At 34.3% G+C, this 26,068-nt stretch overlaps 1 protein-coding gene across 1 annotated transcript in view; it reads left to right on the plus strand.

Annotated features, from left to right (window-relative positions):
* The window catches only part of LOC149779734 (ubiquitin recognition factor in ER-associated degradation protein 1-like), a 47,477-nt gene that overhangs the window by 176 nt on the left and 21,233 nt on the right, over nt 1-26,068 (plus strand). Inside the window, exons 2-7 of the mRNA XM_089940594.1 lie at nt 7,196-7,307; nt 9,729-9,761; nt 12,186-12,307; nt 17,589-17,719; nt 22,144-22,216; nt 23,593-23,661. Coding sequence (XP_089796720.1) covers nt 7,196-7,307; nt 9,729-9,761; nt 12,186-12,307; nt 17,589-17,719; nt 22,144-22,216; nt 23,593-23,661 — 540 coding nt within the window. The remainder of the gene's footprint in view (nt 1-7,195; nt 7,308-9,728; nt 9,762-12,185; nt 12,308-17,588; nt 17,720-22,143; nt 22,217-23,592; nt 23,662-26,068) is intronic.

Raw genomic sequence — 26,068 nt, forward strand, 5'->3', positions numbered from 1 at the left:
TTATCATTATAGTCTAACATATTTTGTATATTACAGGGCTCGAATTTAACACAAATTTATTTGTAGCCAGAAGGACTAGTATATTGAGAATTTACTATAGTCTGACTCTACATCCCCGTTTGTTTGTACCCCACTACCGATTTCAAAAACGAGAACGTTTAATGTGATAAAAAGTGCACAGAACTAAGTCAACTGAATCACTGATTTATAATTTCTAACCTGGATGGCACTAATGTTGGCATCCACTGCACCATTTCATGCTTAACGGACTTTCCATACTAACACGGCGCCATATTGCGTACACTATAGGCTAGTTTATTTCCATCAGACAACATAATGACGTTGTTCATCCTGTTCGGCAAATGAAGAATAATTGCATAAATTACATAACGTTGAGACTTTGGAATTATATCCCTCTGCATACATGAACATAGAAATTAAACTGCTTGTTAAATCCACACAAAAAGCGTTGTTGTCATTTTCCTTTGCTTGATGCGACATTGTAAATATGGAAGCAGACGACTTATGTATGTACATCTGTAGTCGTGATACACCCCTTTGCTAAAAATGGACTTGTCCAGAAACTGAAAATGGATCCGAGCATGTCCATCTATTGCACTGAAAACTTATGTTAAGCATGAAACGTGCGTAAGATGATGGTCTTAGGGCCACTCTACTCAGAGTCAGGTTAGAAACTATAAATCAATGAATGAATTGACTAAGTTCCTTGCACTTTTTATCACATTAAAAATTTCTATTATTTAAATCAGTAGGGGGGTACAAACAAATGGGTTTTTATTATTAGACTATAGTCCTGCCAAATCTTTACTAGTCCTGTTCACAAAACAGTGTCACACAACTTTCATGTACATTTACTGATTCAATTTTAAAGTTCGAACAACCCGCAACAAAACTGAATGTTTTCTTTGTGTTTGTTTTTGCTAATAGTGTACACCAGTTACACCACATAACGTTCCTTTCCTCATCATAATTCAACCGTTCCCTGTCTTTTGTCCATTTCTTTTGAAATTTTCCATTACGCTTTTCCCTATCATAAGAATATTCCTCATTATTCTCATTAAACTTTTGCTTTTTTCCAGTGGCTGAACACCTATAAAATGCCACATTTTGCCTGTCTTATAAGGAGGGAATTGTGCCTTGTTTTGAAATATGAGATATTAAAGTATAGCTGACGTGAATTATTTAAAGCAAGAAAAGGAATGGCACAGTGTCCTTTATATAAGAAAGTCAGAGCAAGAAACACATTTCAAAACACATGTCTTTGCCACCTCCCACAATTAAATGGCCTCTCCCTAACAAAGACTTAACTTCAGCTGATGTTCTGCATGATCAAAGCAGTGGCTATTGTAAACACTGTTATACAATATTAGCCATCTGACACTCGGCGCGTTGTATTTAACAGCTCCAATTACAGTATCATAAGTCATAAGTTTGGTAATTGTTCCTAATTAATCGAACCTCAATTTATTGTTGAAATTAATAAAAAGGTGGAAAAATTTTCAAATCTAAGATTCCCATGCTCAGAGATTTTAATTCCCAACAAATGTAGGCCATTCAGCTTGGATATCTCCACATGTATTCAATTATTTGTTCATTCTTGTAAGAGAAAAATATAAAAACTATTCTTATCATCATAGAAAAGTAGTTGTATGGAAAGGATGTGTCAGTAAGGTAATCATAATAAATTAATCTAATTCTTATAACTATTTCAATGGAAATGTAAAATATGTAGTTTCCTGTTTGTGACTGTTGGAGCGTTTGTGTAGTGTACCAAAAAAAGAACCTTAAACAAATAAAAATGCAAACTAATTTCTTTGAATAGTTTTTGCCATGTTCTTTTGTGTGGTATACTGCTTTGTAGTTTGTTACAGTGGTCAAGTGATTAAAGTGTGATACCATGTCATTTTTTCATTTCAGTGTATCCCCTAGGGGTGCAAGACTGAGAGTAAAAAATCTCCTTGGTGTCAAAACTGGGGGTCAGACTGAGTAAAAAACAAACTTTGGTATCAAAACTGGGGGTCAGATTAAAAATTTGGGGGTTTCTGAAGTGCAAATGAGGGTAAAGGGAAACACTAATTCGTTATCATATTAATATTGATAACCGAAACTTACTAGCCCATTGGACTATTAACATTATGAGAGTTACTAGTCTGACAGAAAATCTGCTAGCCTCGGGCTAGCGGACTGTTGCTAATTTCGAGCCCTGTATTATTTAGAAACAGAACACAGGATGGAAGCTAGTCCTGCAAATGAGGTTGAGCAGTGAAATGATGGGCATAGCATGAAATTTTTTACCATATGCTGTTAAATTTATCAGAACTTATTTAGTTTACATGTTTTGTTTACCTGTAACATTATTCGTTTGGAATGCAGTGTTTCTTAGTCCTACAAAGACATAGCACATGTTGTTTTTGTTTTAGTGCTGTGTCTTATTATCCAAATAACGACCTTGTATAGCGTGTTCCGATGTTGGTTGACATCAGAATGAGTAATCAAAGTTTCAGGAACATCTCACACACTTTGCAGCCTATATCGCACACTTCCACTAATTTATGTGTAAATAATATACTTACTGTGCTGTCTTTATCCTACCGCTCCGGTGGCCTAGTGGTTAGAGCTTCTGCCTCGGATGCGGGAGGTTGTGGGTTCGATCCCCGGCCAAGTCATACCAAAGACTTACAAAAATGATACTAACAGCTTCCTCACTTGGCGCTCAGCATTACGAGGTTAGTGTTTGGACTGGTCGGCCTAATGTCAGGATAATGTGACTGGGTGGGACATCACATGATGCCCCAGTGCTAGAAATCACTATAAACTACCACACTGCAGACATCGTAGTGATATGACTGAAAAATTGTTAAAGCTATGTTAAAAATCCAAGTCACACACACACACACACAATGTCTTTATCCTGGCAGAATGAAAATATGACACTTGCAAATGGACGCATTTTCATGTTCTGTTGACATTCATTTGAATTTGTTGCATTGTTACGGTAGTCGACATAAGCTGAATTATAAGTAGGGTCTTGTGAGGGATATGTTTCTTGAATGAATTGAAACATTGCTTACAGTTCCAGTAGGCATAATATATTTGTTTTCATTTCATTAAAGATTTCAATTTCTGCACTCCTGGCTTTCATTGCTTTCCAGCCAACTGAAATGTAGGCCAACGAAACTTGAAAACAGGTCCATTTCTTTTGTGAGAATTTGAATTTATTAGAGAAAAGACATCAGGGTATGTAAAGTCTGATAGAAACATTATAACTATACTTTGTAAAAATCATCGTTATTCGTTACCAGTCATGTGTCATATTCCTGAAAATTTTACATTCATTACACTGTTAGTTGACATCAAAACATGCTACACAGTTCCATTAGTTAGGCAGTAAGACCCATCACCCCACAGAACAAAAATATTGGGTGATGTGTCTTACGTTGTAGGACTATGTTTCATCTTAAACCATTCCTATTTAATAAAGATTTAATATTTTACTATTCTTACAGAGGTATTCACACACCTTCCCGTTTGATTGTACTGATTTTTAAAAAAAATGGTGTCAAGGATGTACAAAAAGCACAAAACTTAGAGGTCTCACTAGGATTTTAAAACTAGTAGTCCAGGACTCCCGTTTTGGTAAAAATAGGAGTCCCACCGTCAAAAGTTGCAGTCCCTTCTTTCCTACAGAATCAACACAGACGCGAGTACATCATTTTTTAGATGGAGAGGTTTTCATAATGTAATCACTCACTATAGTATAGCTTAATTACAATAGTCCATTGACAGGATCACAAATTTGTGGTTTATTTATTTGTATACATACTTGTAGTAATTTTAGGCAAATAAATAGTTACTGTATCTGATTTGCTGTTTTTTCCATATTTTTGCAAACACCTGTCAAGTCAGAAAACAGCTTAGACCTTAAAGTGCATCTCACGAATTCCACAACATAGCATTGTTCCATACGTTTCTGACCTACATAATTTGCATTTTAAAGTTAAATCTTTAATAAAATAATACCTAGGCTTTGGTTTCAATGATTTGTATATTTTTTCTGAATATATTTGCCCGATGATTTAAGAAAACAGACAATCTGATAAACTGGTACATCCCAGACTTAGCAAAGTCTGCCATTGTTTCCTGTTAGGCCTACTGGTTCACTTACAGTTTCAACCCAATTTTATGACGAAATAGTGTATAAGAGGCAGTTAATATATATCCAGATCACCGATTCTGATCTTAAAACACAATTTTGTTTGTTTTATCATCAAAGGATCGCATGCAGGAAATTAATAGTTGCTACCTTACTCAGAAAAGGGTTAATGGTCAATCAGATATCCAAACATAATGCTTGTGAATAGGCAAGAGTTTGTTTGTCAATGTAATTGATATAAAAACTAGGCCTAGCTACTGATGTCTTGATGAATACATTTCACTACAACACTAGAACTAACCGGGCTAAGGCAAGGGGCATTTTAAAAAAATATGCAATGTACCTCTTAAATAATCACAGGGCGAAGTTGTTTTCGATTTTCTAACAGAAGAAGGCAAAGTTTACATTTTTAGGCGACTTGTCACCCACTTACAACTGGCATTTTGTCTATGTCTCAACATGCCTTGATTCTGAGGTCACATGCACTGCTTATTCTGCTACGTTCGGAAATGAACATAATAACAAAAGCTTAAGTTGTTTATTTGATGTACTTTTATAAATGACTTAAGTTGTTTATTTGATGTACTTTTATAAATGACCACTTGTATATCTCTGGGTCTTTCTGCCTCTGAATTCAATCACTGTAAATATCAGTACATTTTCCCACCCAGCCACCAGTCAGAGCCTTTGAACTTGCTGCCCAGCTATTGCATCATGTTCTTTTTTATGTACTCTTATAAATCGGCAATATGTATGTACACCAAGGGGTCTTTCAGTCACTGAATTCTGTCATTGTAAATATCAGCACAGCTAATTGATCAACACATTTACCCACAAAGCAGGTGGCTGAAGCAGGACTGGCATGTCTTTGAATTTCTCCATACACTTATTACATACATACCTAGGACTCCAGCCTCAGTGATTTTCTGTGTCCCAGATCAAAACTTGGCATCCAAATATGCGTAATTAAGTGTTTCTCTGTTAGTCAAGGAACATTTCATTCATTCATTTATAAGTTCTAACCTGATCATCGCCAGGAGGTCCCAAACACTGTTAACTTGTCGGCGTTTTTTCGAATGAGAAGAGAGTTTCTTTAGCAACATGGTTGCCTTATTTGCATGTGCAAGTCTAGTCCTACAGTGTATCACACGTTATTTTTGTTTTGGTGCTTCATCTCACTGCTTAAATAACAGCATTGTGTAGCATATTCTGATGTTTACTGACATTGGAAAAAGAGACCAAATTTTCAAGAATATCTCACACACTTACCAGCACATATTGAAGCTTTTCCACAAATGAAAGTCATGTTGATTTTAGTGGACTTTAATCACTCTGATACCTTTTTTCAAATAAATTCAAATTCTTACACAAGCAAATGGACACATTTTCAAGTTCCATTGACCTGCATTTCAGTTGGTTGTAATGTAATGCAATGGAAGCTGGGAATGCCGAAATTGGCTAAAAGCATGATAAATGTCTTGAACAAAACAAAGCTATCTTAACACTTTTTCAGTATTAGTATATTTTTATTTGCTTTGTTAAAGAAGCATTCTTCAGCCTAATCCAAAATCGGCATTCCTGGCTCAATCACATTCCAACCAGCAGAACAGAGCATGAAAATGCATCCATTTGCTAATGTCAGATTCCATCAGGATATAGACAGCAAAGTAAGTATAATCAATGTCATTTAAATTTGTCAAAAAGTGTCTATATGGGCTGCTAAGTGTGTGAGATATCTCTGAAAATTTTACCACTCATTCTCCTGTCAGTCGACTTGGAACATGCTACACAAGACTGTTATTTAGGCACTAAGACATAGCACCAGAACAAAAATAACATGTGATACATCTTACATTGTAGGTATAAGGGCGAGTCTATCTTTTCAAGCAACAACAGGGGTCATACTACCAGGTGAAATGAGTAACTAAGTTGCCTGAAAAATGTAAACTTCACTTTCTTCTGTTAGGAAAACAAAATGACTTTACCGAGTAATTTTTTTAGATGTACCGTGACTGACAGTAGTTTATGAGTTTTGAGATGCTCCCTTGCTGTAGCCAGAAAGTTCAGACAGTAATGTGTTGTAGTCCAGGACAAAATGTATTTATGTGGTGTTTATTCGAGTTACAAAGACAAACTCTTGCACATTCTCAGGCATGTGTCTTAATAGCTAACTGATCATTAAGCTTTTCCCGTGCAAGCTATCACAGCTTGATTTCCTGAAGTTAGGCCTACTCTACTTTTTGTTGATGAAAATAATACGAAATTTAACATCAATATGTAAATAGTAATTTGTTTTTTAAAATATAATCTGTGAAAAGCACTTTCTAATTTAATTTTGTTTCAAAAATGAAGATTTTGACTGCAGTGTTAATTACTACATAATACCACTTAATTAGATTGTCTGTTTTCAAAAATCATTAGGCACATAGATTAAGGAAAATATATGTTGTTGTTGTGGGGTTTAACACTATTTTCAGCACACGATAGGCTATGCAATGCAGCCAGTATTAATGGTGGAGGAAGAACCCGGGAAAACCCCAGGAAGAACCACCGACCCACAAGAAGCTACTGGCAAGCTTTCTCACATACCCACATTAGCCGAATCCTAGACTCAAACCCACGCAGACAGAGGTGAGATCACAGTGATCTGTAATGGAAAGCGCTTTAGACCACTTGGCCACTCGGGGCCCCAAGGAAACTATACAATTCAGTGTGTGTGTGTGATTTAGATTTTTAACGTAGCTTTAACAATTTTTCAGTCATATCGCTACAATGTCTGCAGTATTGCAGTTTATAGTGATGTCTAGCACTGGGGCATCATTGAGCACCTGTTTTCCCTTATATAGGTTGATAAGTTAATTGATTTATATATTTGGGTGAGAGACTATTTTAGACGATGGTATTATTTGGTGCTCAGATCAGTATGCCAAATAACTGAGCATACATCTGTGTGGTAAATAAATTTACCTAGATAATAAAAAAAATTGACATACTTGTTAGTGTTTATCATTTTATTTTCAGTTTGGGTTTGGACCGCTGTTCCATGATATTGGGAGAACCTTCAATGCAACATACAGATGTTACTCTGTCACCATGTATGGAGACAGGGAAGATGTGGAACGAGGAGGAAAAAGTAAGAGATACACTAACCTAACTGTGATTAATAAAAGAAATCAGTTAAATGAATAAACAATTTCATGATGAATAATGACAAGAAAGTGAATCAAGGTCAGCAGAAGAATTTATCTTTGAATCACTTTCATACCTGACACTATTTTTCAATTCATATTTCATGCTGTACCAGTTGTTATCAGACTTCACCAGAAATATATGATACTTTGGTGAGGTACACATAACATAGATTGATTGATTGATTGAATATATCTAGACAACTTAGAAAAGGAACTAGAGCAGACCAGCTGTTTTTTTTTTTTTTTGGTGGGGGGTGATTGATTGTCCAAAAACTACCCTAGGTTTACACTAAAATATAATTGTGGTAGCCATTTATTGCACAAATATGTACAAGAGGTCTAAATAAGCAGTGTATTTGCATATGTTACACAAATAAATTCATTAAAAAGATCTGAAGATGTTTGCAGATTATATATGCATTTTATGCAAAACAATTTCCTTTTAAGAATTTAGTTGCCAGGGCCTTGTTTCTGCACAGGCCATGTTTTATAATGGCAAAAAAATCAATATAATACTGCCATGAGCACAGACCTTGTCTCATGATGGCTAATTTATTCATTATAACACTGACATAAGCACAGTGCATGTTTTATGTCACATTCAGGCTGTATAACACTGACATAAGCACAGTGCATGTTTTATGTCACATTCAGGCTGTATAACACTGACATAAGCACAGTCCATGTTTTCTGTCACATTCAGGCTGTATAACACTGATATAAGCACAGTCCATGTTTTATGTCACATTCAGGCTGTATAACACTGACATAAGTACAGTCCATGTTTCTTGTTGGCACATTCAGTCAACATAACACTGACAGCGGAGTGCATTCATGTCAAATGTGTTGATTTCCATCCTGAACTACTTTGACATTGACTGCTTGAAGAAATGGTATGAGTATGTACCACTTAAGAAAATCTTAGATGTTTTAAAGGAATGTGGCTTCTACAACAATTTTATTAATGTATTAAGGATTTTACTTATATTTATTGTAATATGGCTGGTTTGGAAAATTAGTCAGGCTTGCGGATTTTCCAGATGTTGAAGCTACAGGAGATTAGACTGACTAGCAATAGAGATAAAAAAGGAATATCTGAAGAACATAAAAATTCAAGGTAGATTTTTTCATTAATTTCTTATACTCATTAAATAAGTATAAAAACAAAAAGCAAACTATTCACTTTACTAATTTGCATATTCATATTCAGTAATTTCAAACACATTTGTTATTAACCATGATTTAAAAGGTAGTGTCATAAATTCCTATTTACAGCAAATACTCTGCCAATTTGTAAAAAGCATATTGTGGGCAGATTTCATGCATTGAGTGAAGCGGATTCATTATTTAGTCCAAATATCTAAACTGAAATGGCAGGTAAAAAATTTGCGTAATGAGAAGATTATAGTTTGAATTCTAGGTTCCAAAGTTTATAAACTACAAAATTTTTTACATCAAGATTTTGTAGATGAAATTTCCATTTCAAATATTTTGATCTATTATCTCTCTCATTTTTCTGATAGTTTCAATCTTGTTCTCTACCCTTGACTAACAGGGCTCAATCTTTACAAGTCCCCAATCTTTTGAACATGTACTCTGTTTATATCCAAGGCTGACCCGTGTAACTATTCTGGTAAACAAAGCATGGATTGGTGTGTATTGCAATTGATCAGCCAGTATGAAATGACTATTCTTTGATAACAGGACCTTGCAACTGAAATACACAAAATTCCTTCTCAAAATGGATATGCTGTACTAAAACCACATGGTGTGACTAAAATCAGCTGATAAGAGGATATATATAACAGCATTTTAGCATCTTGTTTGTTTTAAATTTTATCTTGTATTTAATGTTCATGCTTATTTGAAAGGGTTGATCTTATTTTCTGCAATTCATTTTTAAACATTTTGAACTGAATCCATCTCCAATCTTAACCTCATTCACCTACTCCCACACAGGGTTATAACAACTCCGCAGTTGCAGACCTGCTATTCTTGGCTCCATCTTTATGTACCCTCTGCAGACAGTCATGATAAATACAGGAATAGGTATATTCTAGGGGTCTGACATTGATGTCATGAATAAAAATCAATTTTGAAATATAGATCTGTAGTTTAAAATAATTCACAATATTCAGTTATATAAGTGATGAGGACATAATAAAACATCATTAAAGATTAATTAGACATGTTTTAAAAATAAAAAATAATGCATTAGAAATTATGAATTAGCATTTAATTGCATGTCAGAATAATAATGACTATTATGGTGCTAATGCATTGCATTGTAACGAATAAAATTCATTAATGTTTTATTTGCATCAATTTTAATTTTATTGCAAAGTTCATCATTTCATTTTCAGTTATCATGCCTCCATCTGCATTGGATCAACTCAGTAAGTATGCAAAACATTTTGTTTGTTATTTCCATGGAAACATTAAATTGCTCATGTTTTGAAGAATAGTTTGAAATTTCTATAAGTAATGCAATTTGTCTCACTAGTAAATGACAAGACATAGTTATTATTTATTTGATTGTATTAAAACTGTTATCATCATCCTCATTAAATTTCTAAGTTTTGCGTTATGTTAGTTGAGGTGTTGCTGACTTGTGATGTACTTCATGGTTCATTTTGCTGGCAAGACACCTCCGTCCATGGAACTCTGATTGATATGAACTGTCTTTCCAGCAGCCCAACTTTTTCTTCTGGTTACTACCTTGTCCAAAAGACTTTTGTGGCCTCCTTATTGGTTACTTCTTGAATAAATGCCAGGCTGTCGCTATGCTTTTTCCTACCATAAGGCAGGGCATATCATGATACGATGCTGTCCATCTCTACATCCATCCGTCTGTTCTTTATTGTTGTTTCAACACAATCTCAAGTCTCTACCATTACTAAAAACCCTTTAAGTAGCTTTCATTAGGGGCAAAGAAAAAAATTCAGTGAAGGGCTTAATAGAGATGGTCACTGAAGGAAGAATGTGTTTTGGGATTTTTACGTAGCTTTAAAAAATTTAGTCATATCACTATGATGTCTGCAGTGTGGCCATTCATAGTGATGTCTAGCATTGGGGCATCATGCAAAAGACATGTAGCATTATGTCCCACCCACTTACATTATATTCCCCCCATGCCAACCAGTCCAAATACTAACTTCTTGATGATGAGTGCCAAGCAAGATAGCTGCTAATACCATTTTTTTAAGTGATCCCATTTTTTTCAAACAGAAAATACCCAAGAAATTGATCCCTGTTTGTTGAACTTAAAGAAAGTCACGATCAAAAGTAGTAACTGAAATGCTGATATGTTGCTTGTTTTATGGTCAAAACTGTTAGATATCAGCATTATGAAATAATCAACTTTTAATAAGAAGTCATATTATTTGTTACATTTTCTTTCCCAACAAGATTCTTAGTACATCGTAATTAAAGATATTCAAGGAAATTTCAATCATTGTCAGTGTCACTTACGCCTAGTGTAGGCAGTACATTAATACTTAAATGCCAAAATTATATTAAGTGAAATTTGTATTTTATTTCTATCTTCTAGTTCCTCTTAAGTGTAATCATCATACATGCAATGTGTATTTAAACATAAAATCTGACAATCTACCGTAACAGCTATGTCCGTGAGCATTTCTCTGAGAACCTAATTAAGTGCCAATCGTGTTTTGATACCTGACTTGCAGAAGTATTTGTTGTATTGTTGCACTGAATTAAAAGCTGGCCTCCTTTGTATTATCACATTAATTACATGATTTGAACCAAATAAAGAAGGTGGAATATAAAAAAGGTTAAAATAATGAAAATCCTACATGCTTAAGATCTAGCGGCCCTGGTCATATGTCAGGTGAAACTTATTTAATTTGATCAATCAAACATTGTTATAAAGCTACCTTAAAGAAACCAACTCTTTCATAACTGTGATCAAAGAAAGCAAGGCAACCAAGCAAAATGAATACTTCGTAAAATAAAGAGCTTGGTATGGATTATTGTGGGTAAATGAATTTCAGACAGTTCCAGAACTGGCACTTAGAGAATTCCTCAAGGATAAGAAATTTAACTGTTACTTCTGATGAAATCGCAACATTTAAAATTGAACAACATGAAAATTGAGTTTTGACATTGACAATTGTCTCATGAAATAAATGTCGCTAGTTTTTGAAAGAAATGGAATCTTGTTTGGTGGTGTATCAACAGTTAGTCTAGTTCCGTGCTACATTGACCCCCCACTTGGCATTTTACCATTAAATAGCACTCTGGGAACCAGACTAGTCAACAAAATAAAAAGCAGTGACGTAATACACATATGTTTTTATGTACATGTGATGGTTGTTGAAATGAGTTGGATCAATGTTAAAGATTTTTCACCTATTGGACATTTTGAAAATAAAAGTAATTTTATACAGAACCACAAAAAAATTCATTAGAAAAAGCACATTACATGTATTAACAATTATTATTGCTTTATTGACGTGATTGTAAAATGAGGATTCATTCATTGAACAGCCTAGTTCCCTATCACCCCTCCCAAGGTTTTCTTGATGTCTAGTGGATTTTCGGTGGTCCCTTGATACCTTGCGCACTCACTTATAGTGCAGTCTGTGCTTGTGGACCCTGTTGTACACGAGTTATCGAGGGAGAGGTATACATAGATTTCAGCATACCAGTGAATACAAATCAATGGAAAGACTTTTCTGATCGACTGTTGACTATAAAGTTTACTTAGATGACTTTCTGAAATGAAAGCACTTCCTTTTTGCTTAAGTCATAATGAATTGAAAACACATTTGCTTAAAATTGCTTTATTAATTTTTAAGCTCGTCTACATATCCAGTACCCAATGCTCTTCAAACTGACGAACAAGAAGATAAAGAGGGAATCACACTGTGGAGTCCTTGAGTTTGTAGCAGATGAGGGTAGAATCTACATCCCCTACTGGGTGGGTATATATATACAAGATGCTGGAGCTCTGTTATAATCAGTTTTTCTGTCCATCGATTCACACTTCTTATAAACAAATTAGCTTAGAAACCATTTTACTTAATTCAGTACCTGAATATAAAGATGTGTCAGTTAAAGACATGATTTTACATCAGGGATTATACCTTCATCGATTTAATACCCGTAAAACAGACAAATAATTTACCAATAAAGTGCCTATTCAGAAGTTACTTCACTACCACAGCAAGCAAGAAAAATAGCACAGCTCAATCATCCTTTTCAAACACAACCATGTTTAAAAAATTATGTCTGTCCAGCTCCTTTTATCATCAATTTTGCATGCTCACAAATAGTATTTTCTTGAAATCAGCATAACTGAGGAACCATTGATGATATCCAGAATTGCAAATTTTTCATCACTACTTCTGCTTATCGTATTTTCATAATAACATGGGGTTTTCACTGAAAAACATTTTGTGATGTCTAATTGGTTCTAAATGAAAATGGTGCCAATCTGTTATCCAATATGGTTGCCAAAGCAGTCATCTTGAAAATCTTATCGCTATTTCCTCTAAGCAGAAAGTCATATTGGCCCATAATTTCACCAGAAGACTTTTTATGATGTTAAGTTGATCCTAAATGAAAATGGTACCACTGAGACATGACCACCACATTGGCCATCATGAAAATCTTGTTATAGTTTCTCCACCTGAATGAAAGATCATACCAACATGGTTTTTTACACTAAAAGACTTAAATAAAAATGATGCAGATCTGCTATCCAATATGGCCACCAAAAGCGAATCTTGCAGATCTTGTCATTGATACTCTGGAACTGAAAGTGATATCAGTATGGTTTTTTTTCCAGAGAACTTCTTGTCATGTGTAGTTGGTCTTAAATGAAATTTTGGAAATTTTATTGTTACTCCTCCTAGATGGAACGTAATATTGATATTGGATTTTCACCAAGAGATTTCATATTATGTGTCATTGGTACCAAATGAAAATGTTGCATATCTATTATCCAGTATTGCCACTATCTTTCTTTACATTTCACTTCTGTGCTGAACTTTGAGACTCAGTCGTCCTTTCTAACCGTCCAGTAGTCCTTTACATTTCACTTCAGTGCTGAACGTTTGAGATTCAGTCAGCCTTTCTAACTGTCCAGTAGTCCTTTACATCAGATAATGCAGGGGATAAAGTCAAGTATACATTTAAATTATTAGTTCACCTGACTAAGATCAGGTGAGTTTATAATATGATCCTTTACCAATTGTCCAGAATCGAACCACATTTGATATTTACAGCTTTTCGAAAACCACCTGATGAGTTTGCCCATAGTTGTACAGGGAGCATTTTGACATTGAAACCTTTCATATTGTTCATTAGATACTGATCTGTCATCCCAAATCTTAGCTCACACCCTACTTTTAGAAAAAATGTTCACATTAGGCAGTCCCTAAGTGCTTACGGTGAAAGAAATATGCGCTGTTTCTTCTTCACCCAGTAATATATTTTGATGATTATAGGTTACTGCATTTGTATGGGAAAACATGAATGGGTTTTTCTGAGCAGTGCTGCGTGATCTTGGGAGTGCAGTATTACTTTAAAAAAATGAGTTCATATTTTCACATACAGATGCAGAAACCTTTTTATTGTATACAGTAGTTCCCCTCTAATAAGGCCACCCCTATTGCAGCAGGGAATTGGCCTTATAATAAGGGTAGCCTTTCTAGAGGGGGATGACAAACGCAAATATTAAATACATATGAAGAAAGTCACAACTACATTTAATTCTTAAACATTTAATTATTTTTATTTGAAAATCACATGCATGTTGTGAAATCAATGTGACACAAACTTTCATCATTTTCAAAAGAATGTTATGAATAACCATTGATATAGTTTTTAAACTGTCATTATAATAATGTTACAGTTCACATCATCTGTCACCAGCAGACACTTAAATACAATACAGATGTTCCTAAGAATTCTTATGCTTGACAAATTTATCCAGTGTCATTGGTCCCATGGTTTCTGCAGCTTTTCTTTTTTTTCTTTTTTAAGAATGTCTTGTGTCTGCAGAATTGTTTCCTTATCTTTCATGATATTGTTTATCTGAGTCTTTCCAATATCAAATTTTTCTGCAAGGATCCTTGAACTCTCCTCCTTTTCAGTCAGTTGAATTACTTTCACTTTCTCTTCTAAACTGAGAATTTTTCTTTCCGATAAAACAATTTTTATGTATTTGAACAAACTGCCATGTGTTTTTAAAGGAAGTGATCTTGTCACATGATTCATTAGTTAAGTCTGGTACCCTATTGTTTTTATACATTTCTTTACATTAAGTGAGAGAAGCCAAAACGGCTTCGATATGTACCATTAACATCACGCAGATTTGACCTCGTGGCCATTAGGAGTTGTAATCTTCACAATTATTGTCAGTAGTAATAGCCACTAATTATCAAAGTGAACAAGCTCAACATCTTACTAAGGGAAGCCATAAAAGTTCTAACACCATTTTCCTGCTGACTTGTTTATTGTACATCGATACTGCCACTTCTCAGATGTTACTACTGTTCAATAGTTGTGATCTTGACAATTATCAGAGTGACTATACTGGACATCTCATGATAACACAGCAGTAAGGCTAATCGGATTAAATGTACTTACCCTTTTGTATGGATTAAAATTTGAGACTTTCTCTGCTTCATAGAATAACTGTGGCTTCTGGTGATGCGTAAATGATATAATATTAACCTTAGTGGTACATCTACTTTAGTCAAAACTTCTTTCAGTATTGAAAACCTGACATTGGGAAACAGAGATCAGATTACTTAACACACGTTATGAATAAAATACTGGTTCTGGATACATATTAAAATAAAATGTGGCCATTTGTGAGCAGTAAATGTTATATTATTGCACTAATATATTGGTCGCTTCAGCAGGGTGGCCTTTCATGAGGGGTACTTTTGAACACAAACTCATCTTTGCCAACAGATTCTGGTCATAAGGAGCAGGTGGAAGGTGAACATGGGGGCCGTTCAAGAAGGGGACTACTGTACTCATTTTGTTTTTCTACCTAAAGCTTAATAATAAAAAAGAATCCACTATAACAAGCAAAGTAATTGATGTTATGCTGTATTTAAAAAAAAATAAACAACACAGTATTAATGAACACTCAGCACCACCCAGCAATCTTTGAACTTTGTCATGCACTCATCATTAGTTTTATGCTTGTGATGGACTGTTATTGGGTCAATTCTGTACAATGTACATGTGATTAGAGCAGTGGATGGATCAGCACTTAGGGATCAACTGCACTTGTGTTTCTGCTCTGTCATCGATTGTTTAGAATCATAATGTGGGAAAAATATGAATTCTTTTAATTTAAATTGTCAAAGAGATGCTATGGAATATCACATTCATTTTATTTTGAGTGCAGTAAGGAAAATGTGATTTATGTTGGACGGCAGTCAAAATTACAGTAACACTTCATAGTCTGTATCAAGTTTTGGATCCCATGACATGGGTCATATAATTTGGATTTGCAGAAATAAGAAAGTGTATTTTAGGGAAATTCAGGATGCAGAATTGTTAGTATATTTATTTCCATTATTATTACCAGCTAAAGATGATGTGTTTCTGTTTGTAACTTGCATGCTCTTTGTTGGAGGGACCCCACCTCTGTACCTGACCTGTATGGCTTCTATCGCTAGACTAACATTGTATCAAAAAAAAAAATGGGGAAAATTGCAAATCAGCTGCCGTGATAGTCCATTTAGGCAAGCAGAAATAAGACTTTGTCCTCTTGTCTTATTGGCTCTGAGGCTCTTAGTTTTTTACCAAAACTTGTAGTTACATTTTTTTCTCAAATGTAGTGTGTTGACTTGTTAAATGGTATGTCTCTGATAGATATGCGATAGCCATTGGCCGCGATATGCTTTTCTGTGTTTTTTTTTATAGAGCGTGGTCATAGTCTGAACTATTCTGTTTGAGAAAAGTTAGGAACATTTCTCTGAAATAACTGATCAAATGATCACAATGGTATTTTCAATACCTCATATCACATTTGTTGTGGATGTTTTGAATTGCTGTACCGTTCATTAGTTTACTTGTTTGAAAGTTTCATTTGTGACACCTTAAATTCATCATTAACTTTATCATCTCTACGTTCAAATGGACCAAACAGCTTGTTTAGTTTATTCACAAACAAATAAAAAAACCAAAAGCTAAAATGTCAACTACATGAGCGTACAAGGTTTGTTTGCAAAGTAGTTCATATTACATGATACTATTTTTAGACACGTCTTGCAGTATGAAACCATTCACTATGGAAAACTGCTGTACAATTGTGATAGTGTAAAGTTAATGGAGAAGAAAATGAGCATATAATAATATCATTTACTTTTTATCATAGGTACACAGTATAACATTTTGGAATCAGAGAGATCCCTTCATGTTTATGGCATAGCGTCCTTCTGTTTTCCAAATATTGTTTGTATTACTAATGATAGTAGCAGTCTTTATAATCTTACTATAAATAGTAACAGTGTATAGCTACAGTTGTCTTCCATGTCAGTTTTTATGTTATGTTTAAGTAAATGATTAAACCTGGTAATAGTTACCTCCATTTGATATATTTCCACTGATAGTAATACTTGAAACAATAGTTGAAAATTCTTTTAAAAGAAAATCACAATTTCTCAAATAATTTTTCAAATGTTAATATAAATTCTCAGGTTGTATATAAAGAAAAGAAAATTAGAAAAATACTACAAAGATTATTTAGATCAGGTTGTTTGTGATAGTTAAAAGGGACTATCTATAACATTATCTCATGAGTTATTTTATTGCACCTGGTCTCGTGTAAATTAGTATCACTTGAACACTTCAAGCCGTTACTATTCTTAAAACATTTTCTTCATAGGGTGTGATTAAAAGTACTTGTCTATGATTAAGGTGCTAACTGGTATGCTTGTCCATTTTCTAGTGGCTTTATCATTGGCAGATGGAATAAACAAAATTAATATGCAAATCTGAATGTAATTCACATTAATCATATAAATGGCATATTGACTATCAGTTGTTAGGGTTCCTGTCGCAGATGTTTGATTCATAAGCAAAGACTTCTGAAAAAGATTCTGCAGTATGCTCATGCTATTGAATTATAACCAAAGAGATGTGTGAATTCCATTAGCCTTTAGATATTGTCACAGAATTATTGTTTGATTCACATGTTTTATTTATGGCATTTCTCCTCTTGTTGATTTTAGATGATGAAGAATCTGGTGTTACAAGAAGGTGATTTAGTCCAGGTTGATAATGTGTCATTGCCTGTTGCCACATTTGCCAAATTCCAGCCTCAGTCTGTGGACTTCCTTGATATTACTAACCCAAAAGCTGTGTATCCTTTTTGTTACCTGTATGACTGATGCAATGTTCATAATAGGCTGTTGCACCATTGACCCTTATTTTTCATCTTTGGTACAAGGATGTTTCCTCTCAGATGCCCAGAGGACACAAAATAACAGGAATAAAGATACAAGATTATGGTTGATTTTAGACTGACTGAATCAAGCACACCCCAAACCAGATTTTCAAATAGAGTGCACTCCTTGCTCAAAAAGCATATGATGATTAATTTCATTGATGAAAATGGTTTGCAGATTTTGAATAGCATGGTCACCAGTTGAAAGCATGTGAACTTTGGATCTTGGATAACAAATGTGAAACAATAAGTTGATCTTTGGCAAATACCTGCTGCATTTATTTCAGGGTTCCCATGCTAGGGGGAAATCAGGAAAAATGATATTTTTTCCCGACTGTGAATTTCACAAAAGAAAGTCGGGAATTTTCCGGCACTACTTGGTGCCCAAAACAATCACGTAATTGAGTCGTAACTAACCTGATCCGTGAGTTAAAATTAAGTTCTAACCAAAATATTCGGAGGGTGCAGTATGGATCATTTTGGTGCTTGCAATAATCATATATGCTGAGTCGATCCAAATGTCTAGCAGACTTTTATATTTCCACAGTCAGCTCGATATCCATATCTTTCCTTACATAGAAGGTATGAAAACCAGGCTAGCATCATAAGGGGACAACATAGTGTTGGCAAAGCATAGCCGCTTAACAGATATTCTAGCAAACTTCAACACTGTTAAATCGAGTCATACATACATGAAATAGATATGAAAATTACCTATTTTCTCAGAAATTGTGAGTAATAAAATCGTTATGCCTTTTATCTGCTGAAAGACAAGATAAAACTACAGCGTTGATGAAATGTGGCCTGGTATTTGCATTGCTCGCATGAGTACAAAAATTTCACAACCCACTTTTTCAAATGTTGTAGAGAAAAAAAAGTTAATGATATTAAATGAAAGTCGTATACTGGTTGTAATAAAAATACAAAAATGAAAGAACACAAAATTCTCCATATTTATTTCGAGAACCACTTCCAGAGTTTTGTTGTATCATGTGATTACCATGTTGACATGCTCTCTGCTTGATGAATCAGACTGGCCAGATTGCTGTGACAGCGGCAAGCTTCTTGTCATTGTTCTCAAAAGAAATATGTTGAGAATTATATGTTCTTTCAGGTTTTATAAAGGTATCTGACTTTCATTTAATATAACTGAATTTCTGTACATAAACATTAGGAAGGAGTGTGTTGTTGAAATCATGTTACTATTGGACTTCCAATGGCGTCTTTTGAGATACGTGAAGTCATGTGACTAGTAAATGGTGAGTACTGGGTCAGGTTTCATCTATGCTGCAGTTTCATCTTGTCTGTCAGTGGATAACGACATAACGATTATAATACTTGCCATTTCTGAGAAAATAAATAATTTCCTTATCGATTTCATGCAGGTATGAGTTGATATAACAAGTTTAAATTTGCTAGGCCCACTGATAAGCACCTTCCATATGCCGCTACCACATGGCAGCAAATTCCAAGTTTTCGATATGCAATTGCAATGACCCCACACCCCAACATAAATGTCCAAATGTGAAAAATGGGGTGGGAATATTCTGAAGAAATCCAGATTCAGAAACGGACTGCAAATTGTTTTAAGCCAAATTTGTTGTCCAAAATGTCAAATCTCAAAGCTGAAATCAGAAATTGTCGTTCCTTGTATTATATGTATAAAACCGATACATCCCTTGTATAAATACAGGTTTGGGGACTGGTTTAACGAATTACAAGATAAGACAAACTTTAATCAATCCTTTTGAAAATGTTTTTTAAAGGACAGATTTTTAACCATCATCATAAGAAGATTAGGTTGTTTGAAAAATCTTGTTTGGGATTTTATTGGCACAGATAAATTCAGGGTTAAACTCTTCTTTGCAGGACAAGATTCTAATTCTTTGCATTTATTTTTTTATATACTGTAAGAGGAAATGTTTACTTTGTAATATATATATATATATATATATATATATATATATATATATATATATATATATATATATAATGCTTTATAATTCTTTAGAATTAAAGATTTGAAAGGAAACAAAACTAATTTATGTTCATTATTAGCAACATAATGCAGGTCAGCCAAGTACAGTTGGAATGTTTATTCTGTAAATTGAAATGACTTTACATGCCAATTTATAGGAATATAATCGAACTTGTTTCATCTGATACATTTTGTGGTTTTGTACATGATCATCTTTTCTGACTTAGATGTTTCAGAGAGTCTTGAAAGGGAAACATCATTAGATTTAGAAAATGCATATTTTATAATCTAAAATGTTCTTTAATTCCATTCAGTAATGGTCATATGTGAACCTTGAAAAAATTAATTTCCTCCTGGAAAACCCCTGGAAATTTATCTTTAGAAAAGAGTGGTAACCATGTTATTTGCAAGACAGCTCACAAGTGTCCGAAATAAAATTGATGGAGGATGTGGCTGTCATGAGGAATTAAATTCCTGGTAGGGAATTCCCATGGTGGGGGAGAAGGCAATAAAGTAATGCATTTGAATTTTCTTTAATGAATAAAGAACAAGTAGGGATATATGTTACCCATATTGTGGGGAGATGTGGGGAATCTTAATGACCCCACTTTTTGATCTTTTAGGGTATCAGCTTGCAAATATTAACTGCACAGTATAAACCAAAGAAAACAAAATTAATTATCATTAATAAACACAACACTAGTATGGCAAAGGTGATTGTTTGTCAGCAGTAGGTCGTGGGTTCGATCCCCAGCTGAGTCATACCAAAGACTTATAAAAATGGTACTAACAGCTGCCTTGATTGGTGCTAATCATTAAGAGGTTAGTGTTTGGACTTGTCTGCCTGGTGTCAGGATAATGTGACTGGGTGGGACATGATGCTACATGTCTGCAGCATGATGCCCCAAAGCCGGACTTCACTATAAGCTGTCACACTGCAGACATCGTAGCAGTATGACTGAAAAATTGTTAAAGCTGCGTTAATAGTCCATATCACATGCGCACACACACAGAGAGAGGAATGAATTATTTATTTATTTCATCCTGCTTATATTCATCGAATTGCCCTACAGCAAAATATTTTCCTACTTTGACTTATGATAAACTACCTCACACATGACCAGTATCATAGCAGAACCCAAGTGACTTATGTTGCAAAACAACCCACCTGACTTATTCCGTGGGAAAATGACCCCAAATTTGTATTTAAAAAAATAAAATAAAAAAAGGTCATTATTTAGAACATTAAGACCAATAAATCTATATATAGCTCATTGCAGTCTGCAGTCACGGGTCAAAAATTGAAGACACAATATAGATATAAGTAACATAGAGCATAAAAGATTTTCATGCATGGCTTGGAGTGATGATGGTTGAGGTAAAATACAGCTAAAAACAGAAGTGTCTGTCCTGGTAGATTTTATCATGTAGATACACAAATAACATCACATCCTAGTGTCATTCAAGGACAGTCATGTAAATATGCAAGCAAATTAAAATTAAACTGTTTATCAAATCTCAAATTTGACAGTCATATTTAAAATCTCTGACTGTCACTGAAACTTCAGACACATATACATCAACCACACCTGAATTATTATTTTACAATACATGCTTTTCAGGTTATTGAGACTTGAAATTGTTTTCTTCTGAATACAAAATTGTCTGCTCACAGTGTATGATTTCATTATGACCTGATTTCCAAAGTATTTGCTCTGGATCCACTTTCATACAATGCCTCAACCTTAAGCAAAATCTTGGCGCAAAATTTGCATGCTAATTATTTGTAAACTGCAGTAGGTTCTTTGCATTAAACCTATGTTGTGAAATATGCAGCTTATTTGTAGAAATACTGATGACCATAAATTTGACTATGTAAAGATTTTATGTACAGGCAAAATTCGAGTTAAGATATTTTATGAAAGCAGAGCCTTACTGTATAGACCTTGAGACTTCCATGGTGATTTTATTCCACATGTAGGTGGGCTTTGTCATTGTGAGAAAATGATTTCTTTTTGGGGAAAGTAGTTAAATTAAAATAAGTAGCAAATGTTGGGATGGGATTTTCATTGAGCATGGACTTATCATGGGGTACAATGATGAATTTGGATTTTCATTGAGCATGGACTTATCATGGGGTACAATGATGAATTTGGATTTTCATTGAGCATGGACTTATCATGGGGTACAATGATGAATTTGGATTTTCATTGAGCATGGACTTATCATGGGGTACAATGATGAATTTGGATTTTCATTGAGCATGGACTTATCATGAGGTACAATGATGACTTTGAATTTTCATTGTGTGTTTAAGGAATCAATTACATCTTTTGTAATTTTTTCCTTAACAACCATCCAGTTTAGAAAATGCCTTGAGAAGTTTTGCTTGTTTAACTACAGATGACATGATAGAGTTTAAATATAATGAAAGGGTAAAGTATAATTTGTTTGTGTTTGTGTGTGAATATTTATACATTCTTGTAAATATGAGGTTTGGTGTATTTATTGTTGAAATTAAAATAATGTTGTTGATTTGGTTTCAATGCCATTTATCAATGTACAATAGGCTATATATGGCGGCCAGTAAAACTGGTGGACGAAGAATCCAGGAAAGCTCTGAAAAGACCCACAGACCAAAGATTGTCAAAATCAAGTTTATTGATGGGTTGTCTACATTTGAGCAGATCCTTTAGTCCAAAATGTTAAATATTAAGATGACAGACATTCGTGTAATTATGATTGATTCAAGTAGAAACATTAGACTATAAGTTTAAATAGAGACAATGGAAATTTTGAAGATCCACGTGTTTGTTATTTAGAAACCTATTTAGATCAAACAAATGGCATTGATATCAGCTATTTTGGTCTAATAATCTATGCCACAGAATGTTGATATGAGGTGCCATTGTTTTGTCCACCTTTTAAAGTATAGCCAGGTGGTATGGTTCTATGCTTGTGTTTTCATGTGTAACTGTCAAATGAGACAAAAGATACTGAAAAACTGGGACATAAATCCTTAAGGGAAACCTTGCTGTACCATAGTAAATTGGCAATAGGACTGCTGTACCATAGTAAATTGGCAATAGGACTGCTGTACCATAATAGATTGGCAATAGAACTGCTGTACCATAATAAATAGGCAATATAACTGCTGTACCATAATAGATTGGCAATAGAACTGCAGTACCATAATAGATAGGAAATAGAATTGCTGTACCATAATAGATTGGCAATGGAACTGCTGTACCATAATAGATTGGCATAACAGATATGATCATAATATTATTATTCAAAATTTGCTAAAATTTTGAGGGTCTTTATTTCATTGGTAACTTTCAGGATCTTCTTTTGTTACTTGCATGCAGAATTTAAATAATATAGATATACTTAAAATATGACATCTAATTCTGTGGTTTTTAGCTTCTGAAATATTGTCATGATGTACAAGTTTCTTTTAGTCATGCCAGATAATTATATCAAATTTGTAAACATGACATGGTAGAAAGCTTCTAGCTTAAACATATGCAGCTTTTGGATTTTATTAAATGGAATGTTACCTTTGTGTTCATTTCATATGAAATTTATAAGTTAAAAACGTTTTGAATAATTTCTTGAATTTTTTTTGCAGATCATTTAAAAACGGATATTTACTAATATTGTTTAATAAGTTTTACTTAAATTGAAAAACTTAATTAAGATTCTCTGTACATGGGACTAGTATAATAATAATTATGTAATAATGAATCAAATGTAAATTTTTTAAAAATTCTTGCTATATCTACAAACAGTTCTTATAATTTGTTTTCAGTTGTACGAATTGCGGGTTCTGGAAACAAAACCTGGAAAAGCAGTGTCCATCATTGAATGTGACATGAATGTAAGCATTTAGTTCAAGTCTCTGACATCACTTTGCTGTAAGCATTTAATTCATGTTTCTGACATCACTTTGCTATAAGTGTTTAATTAAAATCTCTGACATCACTTTACTGTAAGCATTTAGTTCAGGTCTATAACCTGACTTTCCTGTATGCATTTAGTTCAAGTCTCTGACATTACTTTGCTGTAAACATGTAGTTCATTTCAAATGCATCACTTCGCTGTAAGCATTTAGTTCAGATCTATAACATCACTTCGCTGTAAACATGTATCAGAGCTGATTGCTGATGGAAACATTGAAATTGTGCTGCCCCAAGCAAGTGTGGTCAATTGCCAAATTAATAAGTGTTTTGAAGTTGGAGAGATAAACAGTAGTTTGGAAGGAAAAAATGCTGAAGAGAGACTAAGTGAGTGATTTTTGGTGCATAATAATTAGCTAAAATAAAGAGAAATAATCAAGCTATTAATATGTGCATGTCAGAAATGTTAGTGGAGCATTGGTTAATCAAAACAAGGAATCAGATGCCACCCCTTTTGTAACCCAGTAAGATTTTAGACTGTTCCGTAGATGGTGGTTTTGACCTTACCCAAAATAATATGAAATGTCATTGGCAGAGTAAAGTAAAAAAGCTCACATGTGTGTATTATGCTAAGTATATGTGGTCATAGACCAATACTGCATTTTATATACAGAACTGCATTACAATGAAGCATACTAAACCAAGAAATAGCTGTATTATGCTACAGGTCATTATAATTAAGCATACTATACCAAGAAATAGCTGTATTATGCTACAGGTATTTGGTCATAGGGTGTATAGCAGTACTGTTTTATGTACAGAATTGCATTATAATGATGTGCTGTAATGAGATATAACTGTTTTATGTTAAATGTATTCATCACCTACACTCAAAGATATGTCATATGTATGATTCAGCTACATTTAGTATTATGGTCTTAATTTTTGCTGTACCTGGTGAGTGTATGTATTGGTCTTTTGACTTAATTGCTTCTCAAAGACTCAGAACTGCACCTGACCAGTGTGCGGATTGGTCTTTTGACTTAACTATGTCTCAAGAACTCAGAGCTGCACCTGGTGGCTAGTTTATGGATTAGTCTATTTAACTGATTGCTTCTTAAGAAATCAGCTGCACCTGGCCAGTGTATGGATTGGTCTGTTGATTCTCAAGGGCATGGAGATGCACCTGGCCAGTGTATGGATTGATCTATTGATTTAATTGCTTCTCAAGGACATGGAGATGCACCTGGCCAGTGTATGGATTGGTCTATTGATTTAATTGCTTCTCAAGGGCATGGAGATGCACCTGGCCAGTGTATGGATTGGTCTATTAATTTAATTGCTTCTCAAGGGCATGGAGATGCACCTGGCCAGTGTATGGATTGGTCTATTAATTTAATTGCTTCTCAAGGGCATGGAGATGCACCTGGCCAGCGTATGGATTGGTCTATTGATTTAATTGCTTCTCAAGGACATGGAGATGCACCTGGCCAGTGTATGGATTGGTTTATTGATTTAATTGCTTCTCAAGGACATGGAGATACACCTGGCCATTGTATGGATTGGTCTATTGATTCTCAAGGGCATGAAGATGCATCTGGCTAGTGTATGGATTGGTCTATTGATTTAATTGCTTCTCAAGGACATAGAGATGCACCTGGCCATTGTATGGATTAGTCTATTGATTCTCAAGGGCATGGAGATGCACCTGGCCAGTGTATGGATTGGTCTATTGATTCTCAAGGGCATGAAGATGCACCTGGCCAGTGTATGGATTGGTGTATTGATTTAATTGCTTCTCAAGGACATATGCATCTCCTGGCCAGTGTATGGATTGGTCTATTAACTTAATTGCTTCTCAAAAACATGGAGATGCACCTGGCCAATGTATGGAATGGTTAATTGACTTGGCTGCTTCTTGAGGACTAAGATATAGATAAAGGTATATCTTTCTTTTTTCAATCACAGTGGAACTGCACTCATACCTTGATATAGTGTTTACTACACCTGTACTTGTGGCCCAAACACTTTTAAGTCTGAAAGGTTTTGTCTGAAGTTAAAGATTTGATAGGTCATATTTTAAGTCAGTCTGAAATTTCAGACAGTCTTACAGCTGGCATTGCTATTGCTAAAAATTAACTTTTAGAACTTGCTGGGCTCTCAATCAGCTATGACCGAAACAAGCTTTTTACGAAGTGATTGGTACGCTCTGAAAATGGCTTGTTTCAGGCAACCAGGCAGGTGACAGTTTTGAACACTGATTGCTAGATTTTAAAGAAAAATTATAGTCCCTTCACCGCAATGTGAGCATCCTTTAAAGGTCACTGGCCATACTCCAACATTTTCCTATTTATATCAGATTTGCATTACATGATTAAAAACAGTTAT

Source organism: Sinohyriopsis cumingii, chromosome 17 (genome assembly GCF_028554795.1).
Source record: "Sinohyriopsis cumingii isolate HCF-2022 chromosome 17, ASM2855479v2, whole genome shotgun sequence".
NCBI lineage: Eukaryota > Metazoa > Mollusca > Bivalvia > Unionida > Unionidae > Sinohyriopsis > Sinohyriopsis cumingii.